This window comes from Python bivittatus, unplaced genomic scaffold, assembly GCF_059951505.1.
Source record: "Python bivittatus isolate LINGU-HERP-01145 unplaced genomic scaffold, Pbiv_v1 ctg000980_np1212, whole genome shotgun sequence".
NCBI lineage: Eukaryota > Metazoa > Chordata > Lepidosauria > Squamata > Pythonidae > Python > Python bivittatus.
The window spans coordinates 6,665,087-6,681,238 of record NW_028277125.1 but is presented as its reverse complement, the minus strand read 5'-3'; the positions used below and the strand labels follow the sequence as shown (position 1 = coordinate 6,681,238).

The following is a 16,152-nucleotide window of genomic DNA, read 5'->3' as shown; positions in this document are numbered from 1 at the left end:
AGATGGTGGCCCAGAGCAGTAATGATGGGAGGAGAGTCCTCCTAGTGCAGGAGGGAAGGAGAAGAAAGGCAAAACAGAGAAGTCATCTGAGAAAAGAGAAAGAGCTTTCTAGGGTATGACCTTCCCCAAGATCCCTCCCTTGGTGCTCTCCTGATTTTCTGTCCTGCGTTTTGCAAAGATGATTTTCATGGAACTCGAAACGGGAAGCAAGCATGTTGAAAGCAAGGGGTAGCCCCACCTTTATTTCCAAGAAGGGTGGTTCTCTTCTGTCCCAACCTGCCTGTGCTCAGAAGTGTCTTAGAAAATCATCGTAGAGGGGGGTTGGCCCAGTGCCATGTCTGGAAATGTGTCTCCTGCCAAGAAATAAAAGGCGAAGGGGCTCGGAAACTCTTGGCGGTGGGTGGAGGGTGGAAGGGAACACATTCACACTTTACCTTCTGATTAATGGGGGTCTGTAACCAGCTCCACCCAGTATGATCATCTTTCTCTAGAGCAGTGTTTCTCAACCTTGGCATCTTGAAGATGTGTGGACTGCAACTCCCAGAATTCCCCAGCCAGCCATGCTGGCTGGGGAATTCTGGGAGTTGAAGTCCACACATCTTCAAGTTGTCAAGGTTGAGAAACACTGCTAAGGCCAGGTTATCATCCAGATCCCTCCAGGTGACACGAAAGTGTTCTCTTTCCTGTCACCTCATCATCCAAGTTGCTGCAACCCTGTTCTCATATTTTTACTGTAAGATATTGTCCAAATTTCAAATGCCCCCCAAGCTTGGAGCTTCCAGATCTCAGGACATGTTTTCCTTAGAAGCGGTTGTGTTGCATCTGCCAACGATGGAGGATCTCAGTCATTTCATAGCCAGCCCATGGACCATTTTCTCTGTCTGTCTCTCTCTCTGTCTGCACATAGAGTTTTCCCTTCTACCCAACAGAAGGGGAATCTAAGGGGAAGGAAGGAAGGCCAGCACCTACACGTGGTGTATGGTCTGGCATGGTGTGGCAGAAGGGATGCCCACAAATCGAAGTAAGAATCAATCACATCTAGGGGGGCTGCTGCACTATCTTGGGGGAGAGGGGTACACTTAGAGCTTCACCTCCGTACGATACAGAGGTGATGGGGACAGTAGTTGCCTCCTAGCCGTGATGATCAACTTGCCATCGTTCAAGGAGCAACTGACGGACAGAGGATCCATGTCTGCTGGCAGCTGGCACTTGTGGGTGAAGGTATTGGAAACAATGCCATCTTCTGCCATCTGCAAGGCAAGCAAACACAAGTGGGTAAGCCCTTTCTGCAAATAAGTTCCTGAATTTTCCACCCTGGTGTCTCTAAGGCCCCATCAGGGTTGGCCTAAAAGCTTAGCTTGGGTTTTTCAAATGGCTCTCACTGGGGAGCGTTCACACAAGTTGCTTCCCCCGGTGATTGAAGGAACTCATTTTCTGGATGTATGCAATGCAGAGCTGTAAACTGGCCAAAGGATGTGGGTTTGCCCCCAGGTTAGTTGAAGTGAAGGTTAACAGGAATACAAAGTTAATATGCTTTGCTAAGGAGGTTGTGCAGATCAAGTGACCTAGTTAAGCATGGTGTGAATGCAGCCCATGCATTTGAAATAAAGCAATTAAGAGGCTGTTGGAGCATTCAGGGCAAACAGGTTTTGTTTAATACAAGGGTTAAATGCTGATGGGGACCCATTTCCCCTGGTTTTCCCTTATTCTGCCTTGAGGTGCTGAATACGGAATCAGAGACTTTCTGCACTGAAACTTGGCTCCAGAAAACCGGGTCATTTTTTTTTCCAAGGCTGATCATGCCGAGCTCTCTCTTTAAACGCAGCATGCGTCTTAGGAAACCAACCTGCAATTTTCAATAACAAATGTGCATTCCTGCAGAGTAAATTCAGGGCAGAAAATCCCCCCAAGCTTCTAGGTGGGGTAGAGGGCTAAATTTTACTTTAGCTTTAAAATGCCAGGTCACCTTCTTCCTGCTGGTTTCCATGTCCCCCCCTATCCCCACTTTAATCTTCTATAGGATAGCTATAGCCTGGCATCTCCTAAGGAGAAAATGCTTGAAAACCACACATCCATGTTCATAGATATCAGTTCGACTTCCCTAGTGGACTCACCAGAACTTGTTATAGAAGTTGCAGCATGGCATTAGAGCAGTGTTTCTCAACCTTAGCAGCTTGAAGACATGTGGACTTCAACTCCCAGAATTCCCCAGCCAGCCAGTTCATCTAAGTCCCCCCCCCCCCGATTGTTCATTCCCCTAGGGCAGTGTTCCTCAACCTTGGCAGCTTTAAGATGTGTGGACTTCAACTCCCAGAATTCCCCAGCCAGCCATGCTGGCTGGGGAATTCTGGGAGTTGAAGTCCACACATCTTAGAGTTCCCAAGGTTGAGAAACATTGCCCTAGAGGTACCCTATTAGATCATCACCGAAGACAGCAGTAGGTGAACAGAATCAAAAGTGGAAAGGATCCACACCACTCTTTCCTCTTCCTTCTCTCGTTCTCGTCTTCAACCCATCCTTCTTTTCTCTCTCATGACCCCCTTCCCTGTCTGTGGCTAGGTTTATGCAACCATCTTAATTCAGGTCAGGTGAAGATGCATTTGCATAACATAAGAAGCTTGACTTATGCTAACCTTGGTGAGGGTTTTTGTTCAGGCATGGCACATATTTAAAAAATGGGTCAATTCAGTAATCAGGTTAAGTCTGTTGTTTGAAAACATACTGTGCACTGAGACCAAGAAACCGATTTGTTCTATGTTAGCTTAGGCAATTGGTGGGATTTGGGCAAACGTAGTATGAAAATTCTCAGGAAGAGCCACCCCATCATTCGAATAGTGGACTTAAGCAAGAGGAATATATTCTGGTTGCAAAATAAGCTGATTTGTAGATGTCATGTTCACACAACCTCCTTAGGTCAGGGAAAGAAATTACATTTCCACATTGTAAGTTGGATTGTTGTTAACTCTGGTTTGTCTTTTGCAGCTGACTGTTTGGCTACTTTAGGACTGAAGGAGGTGTGAAAGCAGAAAATGGGTTAATTCAGGATCCAGGGTAAGCATGTTATGTGAACACAACTTATGAGGGGAAAAAGCTGGGGAACTGTAACAGAAAATAATGTGTTGGGGAAAGTTTGCACATTCTTCTCTCCCACATGCACCGCCACAACACACACCTATCCTCACTCACTCTAGAAACTGGTTGGTTTCCAAACATCTGTGGTTTGGATTACCTAACGCAAATATCTGTGGTTGGATTCATACATGACGCTCAACCTGGTTACAAAATGTTCTGAATTGTGCTACATGTAAACTCAGGCCCAGAGACCCAAAACCTGAACCGAAATTCATGCAACGTTTAACGTGTGGTGTGACTGAAGCTGCTGAAAGACAGCTATTGTGCGGCCCTATTCCCACAACACACAACGGAGCCACCCATCCACCCAGTCAAATCTTTCCTATTGGTCTAGTCCAGTGTTCTGCAACCTTGGCAACTTTAAGATGTGTGGACTTCAATTCCCAGAATTCCCCAGCCAGCATGGCTGGCTGGGGAATTCTGGGAGTTGAAGTCCACACATCTTAAAGTTGCTAAAATTGAGAAACCCTGGTCTAGTAGCGGTGAACTCATTAACTGGAGCAACGTCAGCAATTTGAAAGTCTTGTCCACTTTGTCCAAGAAGACCCACAAATATGAGAAAAGCACCAGTAAGGCTAACACCACTTGGCTGCTGCAGGAGATGCCAGTTCACAGGTAAATTGACAGGTTTAGGGATTCCCATGCCATGAGTGTCTGACGGTGCTGCTTGGAGCTAATTTTAACAAGTGGAAGGGCTATTTATTGACCAGAGCAACTGATCCTTTTTGAAATTCCAATCATGCATGAATTCCTCCCCTCCACTGACCCAGTTTTAAATGTGTTGTGGGAACAGGACCTGGGGGATTGCTTTCTTTCCATCCCCTCTGAATGCGTCAGCCCTGCCAAGACCCTCCTTCTTACCTTCTCGGCTTGGATGACAATGCAGTAGTTGTAGGAAGTCACCACGATATCTTGAGGTTCAAACTGGCTGAGGTCCGTAATGACCTGGTACTTGTTCCCACTGGCCACCACGTTGCTGCTGCCCAGGGCTGAGGAATGGACCGACGGTGGGGAGCCTGAGAGGGGAGCAAAGGCAGTGTGGGCAGTAGAGCTGTGTGTGTGGGGGGGGGGGTCTTCAAGTCAGTGTTGACTCCTGGTGACTGCCTGGACTGGTCCCTGCAGTTTTCTTGGCAAGGTTTTTCAGAAGTGGTTGGCCATTGTCTCCTTTCCAGGGCTGAGAGGGAGCGACTGGCCCAAGGTCACCCAGCTGGCTTTGTGCCTAAGGCAGGACTAGAACTCACAGCCTCCCAGTTTCTAGCCTGATGCTTTAACCCAGTGTTTCTCAACCTCGGCAACTTTAAGACCTGTGGACTTCAACCTCCATGCTGGCCAGGGAATTCTGGGAGTTGAAGTCCACAGGTCTTAAAGTTGCCGAGGTTGAGAAACACTGCTTTAATGACTACACCACACTGGCTCTGGGGCTACTATATCTGAGCTGCAACAATGCAAGTGATCACTAGATGGTGGGAAAGAGTTTTCGGTATCCTCTTGCTGTCCTCTAGCGGTTATCTAAGTTTTTGCAGCCCAGACCTGGGAACCTTATTAAAGCAGAGAGTGACCTAAATGATCCCTGTGGATTTTCAGCGAGGGCGAGGCAGGCAGAAATTCCCTTTACCCTTGAAGACCGTGAGTATGATCTAACACCACCTAACATGGATTCAGATTCAACTCACAACCTCCATCCTGGGTCTCCCTTTGTGTTCCAAGTCTCATGGCTTAAACGTCTGGTGGAAATTTTGCCCTTATTGCCTCCCCCCCCGCCCCAGCCCTTGTTCTCAGGAGCATCATCCCTGATGAGTATTTCCCCAGAATGCCGAAGCTTGTATCTTCTTTGGTGTCTAAGGAAGACCAGCTCTAGCTGACAGCTTCTGGTTGGTGATGGCTGATTTGGAAAAGCTAAGCGAGTTCAAATGTGTTAGTATTTGGAGGGGATACCATCAGGAAATCTCCAATCTGGAGGCTAGACTGGGAAGTCATGAAAATGTCCCAGAAGAAGAGAATGGGACATATCTATGCAGTTACCAGCAGTTGAGGAATAGAAAAATAACTTGCCACAGCTTTCTGCCACAATGCTTTGAATTCCCAATCTAGCCTCCAGCCCTGGGATTTCCTAGTGGTCTCCCATCTAAATACTAACCAAGCCTGATGCATCTTAGCTTCCCCCCCCCCCCCCCAAGATCAGCCAAGGTTGGCTACCTGCTGTCACCTGCTGTATTAAATGCTGGTGGTTTCATAAAAATGGGATGGGTTAATTTCTGGCTTTTTGAGGGAGTCCCAGCCTGTAATTCTGGAAGATCCACTCCATGGCAGCAGCTTCCTACTTATGCCTAGACCTAACCCTGTCTTGCCTCCTTTGTTTTCACAGAGATATAACTGAGGGCGTTCTGATGTCCAGAAACTAACCAAGACATTTCAGTGATGTACATACAAGTCAGATGCATTCACCCATCATGATAAGCTTAATTTGATTTATTCATGGGTACGTGCTGCATGAAGAGTACTCCGTATTCATAATACATGCGTTTATATATATCACAAGAATCTAAAAAAATGGGTTAATTCAGGACCCAGATTAAGCATGTCACGTGAAACAGACACACAGAGTAAAATAACAATCAGTTGTTGCCCTGACAATGCCGGACATCAGAAAACAGTATTCTGTTGGTCAACTTTTGATCATCCAAGGTAGGGGTCAGCAGTCAACCTTGGTCTAGCCCCGCCTTGCCTCTGAAGTCCAAGGTGTCTGCAGGAGAGGTGGCACAAACAGTGCATTTGAACCCCCCACCTCACCCCAAAAGGTGCCCACTCACCTGAATACCCATAGGGCTCCCGGGTTCTCCCAGCACCAAAGATCCCATGGGGAGGGTCCAGCAGGGGCTCGAAGCGAGGCTTGCTTGGCGTATAGGTACTGATGTGTTCGGAGCGGAAGGTGGACGAAGAGCTCACAGAAGACATGGCACCCGGGGTCCACAGCAGCTGCTGGGTGTGCACAAGGGCCTGTGTGAAGAGGCAGGAGGAGAGGGCACGTCCTTGGCCAGGCAAAGCTGAGATGCCCATAATTGGCTTTCTCGCAATGTCCTCTGCGTCCCATGCACTGGAATGCAAGATAAGGACGCTGCCGTTTCAGCAGCAGGGAGTGGAAAGGGAGAAGCAGAGCAGAGCAGCCCCCCTCCCCAAGTCACCTGCATTGGGATGGCTTTGGCCAGAAGATGACGTGTCTGTCCGGAAACGGAGAAGCTGCTTACAAGCCGAAAAAGAATTTCTCGATTTCAGCCTCCGGGGTTCATATTAAGGAGGCATCGATCCCGAGGTTGCATCGTCAGGCGTGGCAAAAAGGCTTCTCTGAACAGGGAGGTGGGGGGGGTCTCCAGAGGTTGGTAACAGCAGCCTCGGCAGCCCTCTCTGCTGGCCATACTTTTAGGCTTGGTAGCCCAGCAGTTTCTGGAGGCGCCCAATCCCAGATCCTGGCCTTATAGGGGAAGTGCTCCAGACACTCCCAGTTGTGGATTTCGGAAGGAAGCGAAGCAGGCAGGTGGCAGCTTGCCCACACTTGGCACACTAGTGTGGGATGAACGACTAGGCCAGCCTCCAACTCATAACACGGGACCATCCCAAAAGGTTTGGCAACCACGTTGACCATTCCAGCATGTCAAAAAGAAATTTTGGGATTAGGTAGCAGCAACATCCAAGGTGACAGGCCAGTGCTGGCTCCTCTTGTGCCAGTTGCACTCCGGCAGCATTCATACGAGACATTTAACCTGGTTACTGAATGAACCTATGTTTGGAGTTTGCGCAACATACTGAATCATAAACTGACTGAACAGCCTTGGTTCAATCAAAATGGAAAGCTAAAAACCCTGAGTAAAGTTAAAGCTAGCCAAGACTGACCAGGTTAAATGTCTTGTATGAATGCTGCCGGAGTGCAACTGATGCAAGAGGAGCCAACGCGGGCCTATCACCTTGGATGTTGCTGCTACTTAATCCCACTTTCCCACTTGATCTGGTTAAACATGCTGGGTAGTTAACCTGCCATGCAGATTCAAACTTGATGCAGTTATGTGGATGTCGTGTGAACACAGTGTCTTTCGGTCACATGAACATGTATACACTTGCCTGACTTGCTGAAAACTCAGTTAAAGACCCAGCAGCTGCATTCATACAAGCCAAGCTTAATTAGGATTACTTGTGCATAGCTGTTCTGTGGATTGGGGTGTGGTGCAGTGTGTTTTCCCCTCCCTTTTGCAAACCCAGAAAAATTGGTTAATTCAGTAACCTGGTTGAATGTGTTGTGTGAATTTACTATTTACTTTCATTTGAAGTTGGCTTGGGAGTAGGACTTGTGAGAAAGATCTTGGGATCATAGTTGATTAACAGCTGACTATGAGTCGGCAGTGTGATAGGACTGCAAGAAAGCAAATTTGGTTTCCCTCAGCAGAAGCATACAGGTAGTCCTCATTTAGTGACTGCCTCATTTAGTGACCATTCACAGTTACAACAGTGATGAAAAAGTAACTTTGAGACCAATCCTTGCATTTAGACCTTTGCAGGTCTGTATAGCAAAGGAAACTAGGCCTTATGAAGAATGGAGGAGCCAGAAATGTTTGATCTTGAAAAAAGACAAGGAAGAACATGATAGCCTTTTCTGAAGGCCTGGAGGGATATCCCCCAAGAGAAGCTCAAGAGCTAATCTCTTTCTTTCCAGAGCGCAGGACATGGACCAGCGAATTGAAGTTACAGGAATGCAGGTTTTGACTGAATGCTAGAATAATCTTCTCCATAGTAAGAAAAGACACTGAGTGAAACCATGATCAGAAGGATACTGCCCTTTCTCTTATTGCAGTGCTTCCCAAACCTTGGTCAATTACCCAAAATTGGGTAAAAGTGTTTTTTCTTTGGGTAACAACACACAAATCCATTACCCAATCCCAACAGGGACATTTAAATTGACTTAAAGATTGCCACATGTACTAAAATATATTCAAAAATCTCCCGAAGTATTCCTATGGAAATGAAAATTGATGAAATTAATTTGTTGAAATGATATAAAGATCATTCAATGATATTGTTTTTTTACTACAGGTAGTCCTTGAGTTATGACCTTTTGTTCAGTGACCGTTCCAAGTTAGGGTTTTGGGTAATGAAGGAAAAAGTTCGGGAAGCCCTGTTTTATTGGATGAATTCAAGTAGAAGCTAAACAGCCATCTGAGAACGGTGCTTTCACTTGGATTCCTGCATGAATCTTGAAGAACTTGGAGTCAATCCAAATCTACAATTCCCCGATTCTCTGATAACGAGCAGGGGAAATAAGTGAGCCCCCAAATAGTGGTGTTGAGGCGGTGAAAGCAAAATGACAATTCTGTCTAGGGCAATGTTTCTCAACCTTGGCAACTTGAAGATGAGTGGACTTCAGCTCCCAGAATTCCCTAGCCATTCCCCATGGCTGGCTGGGGAATTCTGGGAGTTGTAGTCCACACGTCTTCAAGTTGCCAAGGTTGAGAAACACTGGTCTAAGGCGTTAACCTGTGCAATGGCTCGTTCACATGTGCAAGTTATCCTTTGTTGCCTTCAGGGACTTTTATGCATGTGTGAACAGTCATGCTTGGATTCAAATATTTCCACAGAATGGTCTGATCTGGGTTCCATCATTTTTCGGAATACTTTCCCTTTCTGACTCTTTTGGGTCATCCTCAGGGCCCAACCACCAACATTCATCTCTGAACAGTGCTCTTAGTCACCCACAATTCTCTCAAAATGACCAGCAGAAAGACCAAACGCCCTTTTTCCTAGAGGGCGTTCTTTATTTAAAGCCAGCTTCCCATTCTGAGGTGCAGAGTTTAGGGGACCACGCGGCCTCTCCAAAGTATTGGAGGTGGCTCTCAGAGATGTTCAAATGTGGTTTGCGGGTTGCAATGGGAAACGGATCAGGAGGAGGAAATGAGTAAATCGATGACGAGAGAGTTGGCATATGAACTGCGTTTAATGTTAATTACATGGAAAGGAAAGGAAATTAAATGCAATTTTCATCCCGGCTGTGCCCACTCTATTTGGGGACTGCGACGCTTGCATGCCATTTGAAAGCCAAGCATGGCTCTCAGTTGAGAAAAAGTTGCAGATGGGGTGTCCACAGATAATGGCCCGCAAAGTCAAGCGTATGGACCAAAAGTCAGGATGACAATCATCACAGTTGCCATCTTGACGTTTTGGACCATAACCTGTGGACATCTCTGGCTGGAGAGCCCTGCTTGCAGACAGCACAAGGAAAGTTCCCCTGGGCATGTAGAAAGTGCAAAACCCACCAGCTGAGCCAAACTGAATTAAACTGAATTTCACTACATTACATTAAACAAATGATGATAATAAAAGCAGATACCAAATGGTAATGCTAGATGCTCAGAAAGGAATCCAGGGAGGCAGTGATGGGAAGAAACAAAGCTGGCGGTAGCAAGGCACAGAAAGAATGAGAAAAACGCAGCCCGGTCAGGTAGAACCACCTTTTTAATGAATTACAGATACAAACAAAACGAACCAGACACTCGCACCAGGCCGGGCTATACATCAGGAGCAGGTTGGGTGAGAAATAGTGACACACAGAAACAATACTGTGCATTTGGACCGGGACACAGGAGTGCGAGGACTAGAGAGGCTGGGGGGGGGGAGTAAAGGGGGGTGATGCCCTGGGCTTCAGACATCAAGGGGGAGGCAAGACAGGAGTCCGCACAGAGATTCTTTGGGGCGGGGAGAGGTACGTGCGACAGTGCCACCGAATGGACTGGTTTTGCACAAACGATGTAGCGAGGGCTCCTCATGGGACTGGGAGGGATGTTCCTGAATTAGACTCGGTTGTCATTCCCTCCCCACCCCATCCCACCTCACTAGCAGCCTTCAGTCTTCCAGTACAGTGCCCCTCCTCTTTCACGACCACCTTACTAGGCCTTGCCAGATGAAAGAGTCGTGGGGAGACCCAGCTCCCCCTTCATCCTTGAGCCAATCAAATGCCTTATCAGATGGTTTGAAAAGACATGCCCTTCCCTATCTCCATGAAGCTCCAGAGTCCCTGGGATAATTGGGACAGCAAGCCACCCCACGACTAGTTATTTAACTCCTGCGAATCGTTGATTCATCCAAGACTCCCCCCGCCCCAGCCATCAACACTACACCCTGCTCTCTGCAACATCTCCTTCAGCAGAAGGAGCCCCAGCTGTTGATAGACCTCTACTTGATGGTCCTCCCGCCAGTCACATTCCTGCTTCCAAATCAGAAGAGCTATTTTGGACAATCCGCTCAGAAGCAATTGAGAAGCTCTGGATTCTGCAAGACTCCGTTAACCCCACCTTGTCTTTTGTGGAAAACGTAATTGACTTGGGACTTGGGAGACGGCCAGCACAAAACCAGGAAGAAGATATCCAGATGTCTTTCTAAGAGAAGTCAAGACAGCAACAGTGGTCCAGTCAAGGGTGTCTGCAGGATGTGGTCCAGAAAGTAAAGATGACAGCTGTGACAGTGTGATTGAAACTCTGCTTGCTTTTATGTCCGTGTGGTCATAAAAGTCGAGATGGCAGCCACGATACACATAAAAAATGGGTGGATCTTCAATCACACTGCCATGGATGCCATCTTGACTTTTATGACCACACCCTGCAGACACCCCTGGCTATGCTTGTTCAAGTGCCTCTTTGCACCCTATCTTTATATCCAAGTCAGATGCATGAACGGATGCAAAATAAACGGTGGTCTTTTTATGGGGAAAAGTACTCAGTAGGTCTCAAACTGGCTTAATAGTCCTTCCTTCTTCCCCAGAGAAGTTTGCTAAAACTGGTGTGAAGACAACCTTAGACTTTTTGTCTTCATATCCTCAGCGTCTTTACCAAACTACAATACCCAGGAACCTTTGAGAGGAGCTGTGACAATTACGTCAGGGTAAAACTGATAGGAAGCTCATGGTGCTGATTAGCTTTCCTTCACCTGGTGCTCTCCAGAGTTGGGAGTGGGGAACTGGCCTCCCAAAATTCCCAGCCTCCCGAAATTCCCAGCCAGCCAAAGGCTTCCTTATCTCAGGATTCTGAGAGGCACAATCCCAGCAAACCACTATGCAGATAAGACCATTTGCACCTTCCATGAAATGATGACCCAACCTACGTGACATCATTGTGGCTTGTACCAAACCAGTTGGTGGAGATAAGCTATTCAGATTGCCCTGCTGCACCGTTCGGATCTGCTTAATGTAGGGGTGGAGAAGAGACGCGAAGCCAGAAGAGGCAATGTGGGGGAGAGCCCCTAGGGCAGTGTTTCTCAACCTCAGCACCTTTAAGATGCGTGGACTTCAACTCCCAGAATGCCCCAGCATTGCTTTATGGTGTAATGCTTGTTGGGGCATTCTGGGAGTTGAAGTCCACGCATCTTAAAGGTGCTGCGGGTGAGAAACACTGGCCTAGGGCAAAGAGGAGGAGGAGGATGAAGATCATAGTACTTCCAACCCAGATGGGCCACAGTGGGGAAGCAGAGCAGGAAAAAGGGCACCCTAAGGAAATCCATCCACGTAGGGGCACCAACTCCCGGAAAGACAGAACATGGAGACACACATACAAAACTATAGAAAAAATCTGGGGAAGGACAATGTGGACTTTGCTTCCGCCAACCAGCCATGCGCTTTGCTTCCTTTCCGGAGAAAAAGCAGGGGAGGTGGAGCGCATTCGCGCGCACCGGGGCACCCTGCCCTCCTCCCCCCTTCCTTCCAGTCGGTCCACAGTATAAAATCTGGGACGGTAAAGCCAAGGGTTGCCCTGCGGGCCGGTGTGGATTTTTTTTCTTTTTTTCTTTTTTAAAAAAAGCATAACAAATCGCGCATCCGTTGCATTTCACATCCCGTTTCAGCCCTTTACCATGAACCACAGGAGCTGGGATGGGAAAGGGGACACGCAGGTATATTGAAAATATGTAGAGTTTAATAGTCTCAAGAAGAAAACGATTTTCTGGTTGAAAGAGCGTTAGCCATGCCACCTGAACAGCGAACAAGGGCGCCCTCTGGTCCCAAGGGCACCAAGACTGGGCTTCATAAGATGCTCCAAAAACCCACCTGAACTGGGGTGACTCCAATCAGCGTCGCCCCTCTTCCGCTGTTTTGCTCGGCTTCCCCACCCTCCCCCAAAGACATTCCCATGCAAAGGAAACAAAACAGGCCACGAGAGAAAGAGAGAGAAAATGCAGCAGGCAAAATCCACGAAGCCACACAGGCGGCTCCTGAGGCTTAAATGGTGGCACTGGATGGCACGGTGGAGCTCAGGAGGGTCTGGGAGGGGAGCTTTTGAACCCCCTTCCCCTGCCCAGGCTGCACTCATTCATAGGGGGAGGAACCATCCTGCTGAGACAACTGATGGGCCGTGGAGCTGGGTGGAGGAGGGGTGCCACGGAGTGGGGCAAGATGGCAGGTGAAGCATGCCACAGACGGAACAGGATTCACGGCTCTCCAGCGTCCTGCTCCGGCGCTTCTTCTACATCGTCGTCTTCGTTGTCGTCGAGTGACACCACGCCTGAGGAAGCCACATCAGACACTTTTCTCCGGACCTGGCAGCTGTCCCCGTGGACTTTGTAGTCCTTGCATGGAACCCCCTCATCCTCCATGGGCGAGAGGCAGGACCCGGTGAAGGACAGGGAGTACATAGAGTCCTGGGACTCGAGCTGAGCCAGGCTCCGGAAGGCACATTCTCCAGCAGTCTGTGTGGGCAACTTAGAGAGAAGCACGTCCTCCCCGCCGGACACGGAGCCCAACAGCTTGGCAGCAAGTTCTGAAGGGGAGCCCAACTCCTTGAGAAGAAAGCTGTCATCTAGGCTGCAGAGGCTGGAGCACAAGGTCTCCGGGGAGATGGTGGACTGGGAGGAGTCACTCTCGGGCTCGCAAGAGCCTTGTCGGGCACTCAGATGGCACACGCGGCTGTGCAGAAAACCTTTCAACAAGGTGCTGGTGGGGAGCTGGCCCACTGCGTCTGGAACACAGCAACCAGGAGGGAGGAGGTTAGCAAGGTAGCATTTCAGGGGGCAACGGCTTGCTGTGGGGTTGGGAGGCCACCTACGCTTGCAGGAAGATCAGTGTTGATGACCACCTGGAGAGTCTGCCTTCCATTGGATCACACCACTGATCTATCTAGCTCAGTGCTGTCTTGATGGATTAGCAATGGCTCCTTGGAGGTTCATCCTGGTCTAGTTGGAAGCCCCATGAATGAAACCAGTAGTTCTGCTTGCCAAGGCAGTTCTATGCCATTCACCTATATCAGTGTTTCTCAACTTTGGCCGCTTGAAGATGGGTGGACTTCAACCCCCAGAATTCTCCAGCTAGCATGCTGGCTGGGGAATTCTGGGAGTTGAAGTCCACCCATCTTCAAGCGGCCAAAGTTGAGAAACACTGAGCTAAACTAATGGTGAGAGTCGACCTTCAAAATGAGATTGGGGAAGGCTATTTTAGATTATTTTCCCAAGGGCATCCATGCTAATTTTGACAACGCATTTCTCATTGTGGAAATATTCTCATTTTTTTTTAACACCTTGAAACAATGAGCTAAGATGACCCACATCCTCGTCTGTGGTGGGGAACTTTGCCATGGCAAAGGCCCACATCCCTGTCACGTACACACCCCACAACCAGAGAGGATTTAGGGTTCTCATCCAGGCGCCGCCTCTGTTTCCTGGCCACACGTTATAATTATAGCGAGGAGTAATTAGAACTCTCCTTAGATGTCGTACCAGCAGATTACTGCTAACTTTCTTTGAAATGCAAATGGGCCCAGATTTGTCGGCAGCTAATTGTACGGAAAGATAGCTTTTGTTTGCCCCAAAGAATACAGATTACACACTTTGCCAACACACGTGTGCCAGCTGGGGGGCTCTTTGCGGACACAAAAGCTTCTGGAGGCCCAGAAATCCTTCATGGGAAACCAGGGGCAAGCAACCCGCGAGAAGCTGGATTTATAAGCATGTCTGAAAGAGCAGCTGGAACTTTAATCAGTGCCTCCAAGTGGGTAGATCCATATTTAGAGCCTTTCTCAGCGTGCACCAAGCATGCCTTTGAAATAACGTTTTTTTTCCTGCTATGCCCTTGTGATGTTGTCTTTGTCCTATCTTCAGCCCGTGAGTGAGAGGGGGGTTAAGTCATTCTGAACTGGACTGAGACCCCATGCATTGTGATACGTGACCCTTGAAAGGGGCCAGGCCTGCATGGTGAATGCACGAGGCTGGTTTGATCATTTTGCAGGATGGGTGGATCCTGCAGGTGTCTCTACCCCGGAGGGAATTTGGGGGACGGGGTATGACTTGGCCTAGGGGCAACAGAGGAAGGAAATGGGGAAACACAAAACTTGTGCTGGTATAGTTTTGCCAATTCAAGGATTGGTGGAGACCATGGGGAAAGGCACGTAAATTCATTGAGACAGCAGAAGACAAGTGACGGAGGATAAATGAGGAAATTAGGCACTGGGGGTTAGGGGAAAGTTTCAGAATGATGCTTTCTCAGTGAAGGGGAGCTACAGGAAAGGAAAGTACACCCCCCCCCCCTTGCAGAGGATGTTGATATCTGGAACTCTGAATAAGCCCTGTTGCGCAGGGGCCTAGGGGTCAAACAAGTCTAGATGGCCCCACCAGGTTGCCTGGAAAGAGAGCCTACCCCTTTCAGTCTGGGGGCCAGGCTTGCCAGTCATAGGCTAAATTGGCAATTTCCTGGGCTTGAGGGGGCAAGTTCCAGCCCAACACAAACAGCTGACATATTCTGGTGTCACCTAAACTTCAGACCATCTATGCTGGTCTTGAACGGTAATAAAGATTTGATTTGATCTGTCGTTCTATCTGGATATGCAGGTCAATAGAGGGAGTCTTTGGTGGTGCTCAGATCACTTCCTGGGCCAGATGAGATTTGTCACTGCCCATTGCCCCCCCCACCTCCCCCCAGGATGGATAGACCTATTAAGATGGTCCACCTCGGGCACTGAAGGAATCTGGACAGATTTCAGAGAATGCTTGGGGATTTCACTGTGATGGAATGTAGGGATGACCTGGGGGAAGGAACAAAAGAACCATTAAGAGGGATTGGGACCAGAGGTTACGCAGTCCAGAGATGGAAAGAAAGATGAGAAAGAAACTCAAAATAACCCAAGCCCAGCTGAAGATGGGATGGAAATTTTGATCCAGCACTTGGAGGCTGTTGGAATCTGGCTGGGCCAAAGTCTGACCACGTTGCAGCCTGGCAGGACGGAATTGCTATTTGTTCAAAAGTTCCAGTGATAGGTCTGGACAGAATAGCATCCTCTGTAAAGGAGCAGCTTCACAACGTGGGGTCCTCCTGGACTCACTGCTGTTGCTGGATTAACAGGTGAAGACCATGGCTGCTGCACCAGCAGGGCTGGTTCTAGAGCAGTGTTTCTCACCTTGGCTGCTTTAAGCTGTGTGGACTTCAACTCCCAGAATTCCCCAGCCAGCCATGCTAAAAGCGCAGCTGATGACCACAGTGGAATGAAGAGTCAGCAAGTAGAGCAGCTCTTCATGATTCCTCTCCAGACAAGGAGAGGCCTTGAGATTGCCCACAAGCGCTCCAAACAGTTGCTTTTTGTGAGGAAACTACAAGACAGTGGTCTCCGATGGGTTTAGAGCTCTGGGAGATGAGGGAATAGCCCTCTTGCTGAAACCATGGTCAGTGCCTTTAAAAGGATAGTGGGTTCGCATACTTCTTTTTCTAATCACTTTCGGAAATTGTTTGTTAACTGCTTTTCACCTATTAGAAACCTTTGGACTGACAAGTCTGAAAACACTGAAATACTGCGTGACTTTCTTTCAGTCCTTAGTGAAAGAAGTTTTAAATACAGATTTAAGGACTTTAAAAAAATGTTTTGGAATAAACAGCAAAAGGGTGATTAGAATGTTGATTTTGGAAAGTTACAAACAAACTAAGGATCCAGATGGATTTGAAATAAGATTTTGGAATTAATCATAAGAATCCTTCCTGTGGGAAAATGCTTTTGTTTTGAATTCTCTTTAAAAAAC

The 16,152-nt window shown here is 48.1% G+C and overlaps 2 protein-coding genes across 3 annotated transcripts in view; both read right to left on the bottom strand.

Moving 5' to 3' along the window:
- Positions 1-215: 215 nt before the first annotated feature.
- LOC103062095 (heat shock protein beta-7-like) lies at positions 216-6,463 on the bottom strand. Of its 2 annotated transcripts, XM_007439480.4 has the most exons (4): positions 6,315-6,463; positions 5,943-6,129; positions 3,994-4,148; positions 216-1,250 (listed from the first exon to the last, which is right to left on the bottom strand). In XM_007439480.4, exons 1-4 carry the CDS (start codon positions 6,318-6,320, stop codon positions 1,080-1,082), a joined length of 519 nt encoding a protein of 172 aa, XP_007439542.1. In that variant the 5' UTR covers positions 6,321-6,463; the 3' UTR covers positions 216-1,079. The 2 variants fall into 2 exon arrangements, with proteins under 2 accessions (XP_007439542.1, XP_025029734.1); XM_025173966.2 differs by lacking the exon at positions 6,315-6,463 and having other exon boundaries at positions 5,943-6,204.
- A 5,086-nt stretch (positions 6,464-11,549) lies between these two features.
- Positions 11,550-16,152, bottom strand: part of FAM131A (family with sequence similarity 131 member A) — a 66,710-nt gene continuing 62,107 nt past the window's right edge. The window contains exon 6 of the mRNA XM_088132066.1: positions 11,550-13,112. Coding sequence (XP_087988192.1) covers positions 12,586-13,112 — 527 coding nt within the window. The 3' untranslated portion in view covers positions 11,550-12,585. The remainder of the gene's footprint in view (positions 13,113-16,152) is intronic.

What these genes read in the sequence shown, in the direction of transcription:
- LOC103062095 (XM_025173966.2), bottom strand. Translation starts at nt 6,189, where the DNA reads ATGGGCATCTCAGCTTTGCCTGGCCAAGGACGTGCCCTCTCCTCCTGC. An exon ending in GGAGCCCTATGGGTATTCAG is followed by an intron (nt 4,149 to 5,942) that starts GTGAGTGGGCAC and finishes CTCCCCTCTCAG; the next exon opens with GCTCCCCACCGTCGGTCCAT. An exon ending in TTGTCATCCAAGCCGAGAAG is followed by an intron (nt 1,251 to 3,993) that starts GTAAGAAGGAGG and finishes CTTGCCTTGCAG; the next exon opens with ATGGCAGAAGATGGCATTGT.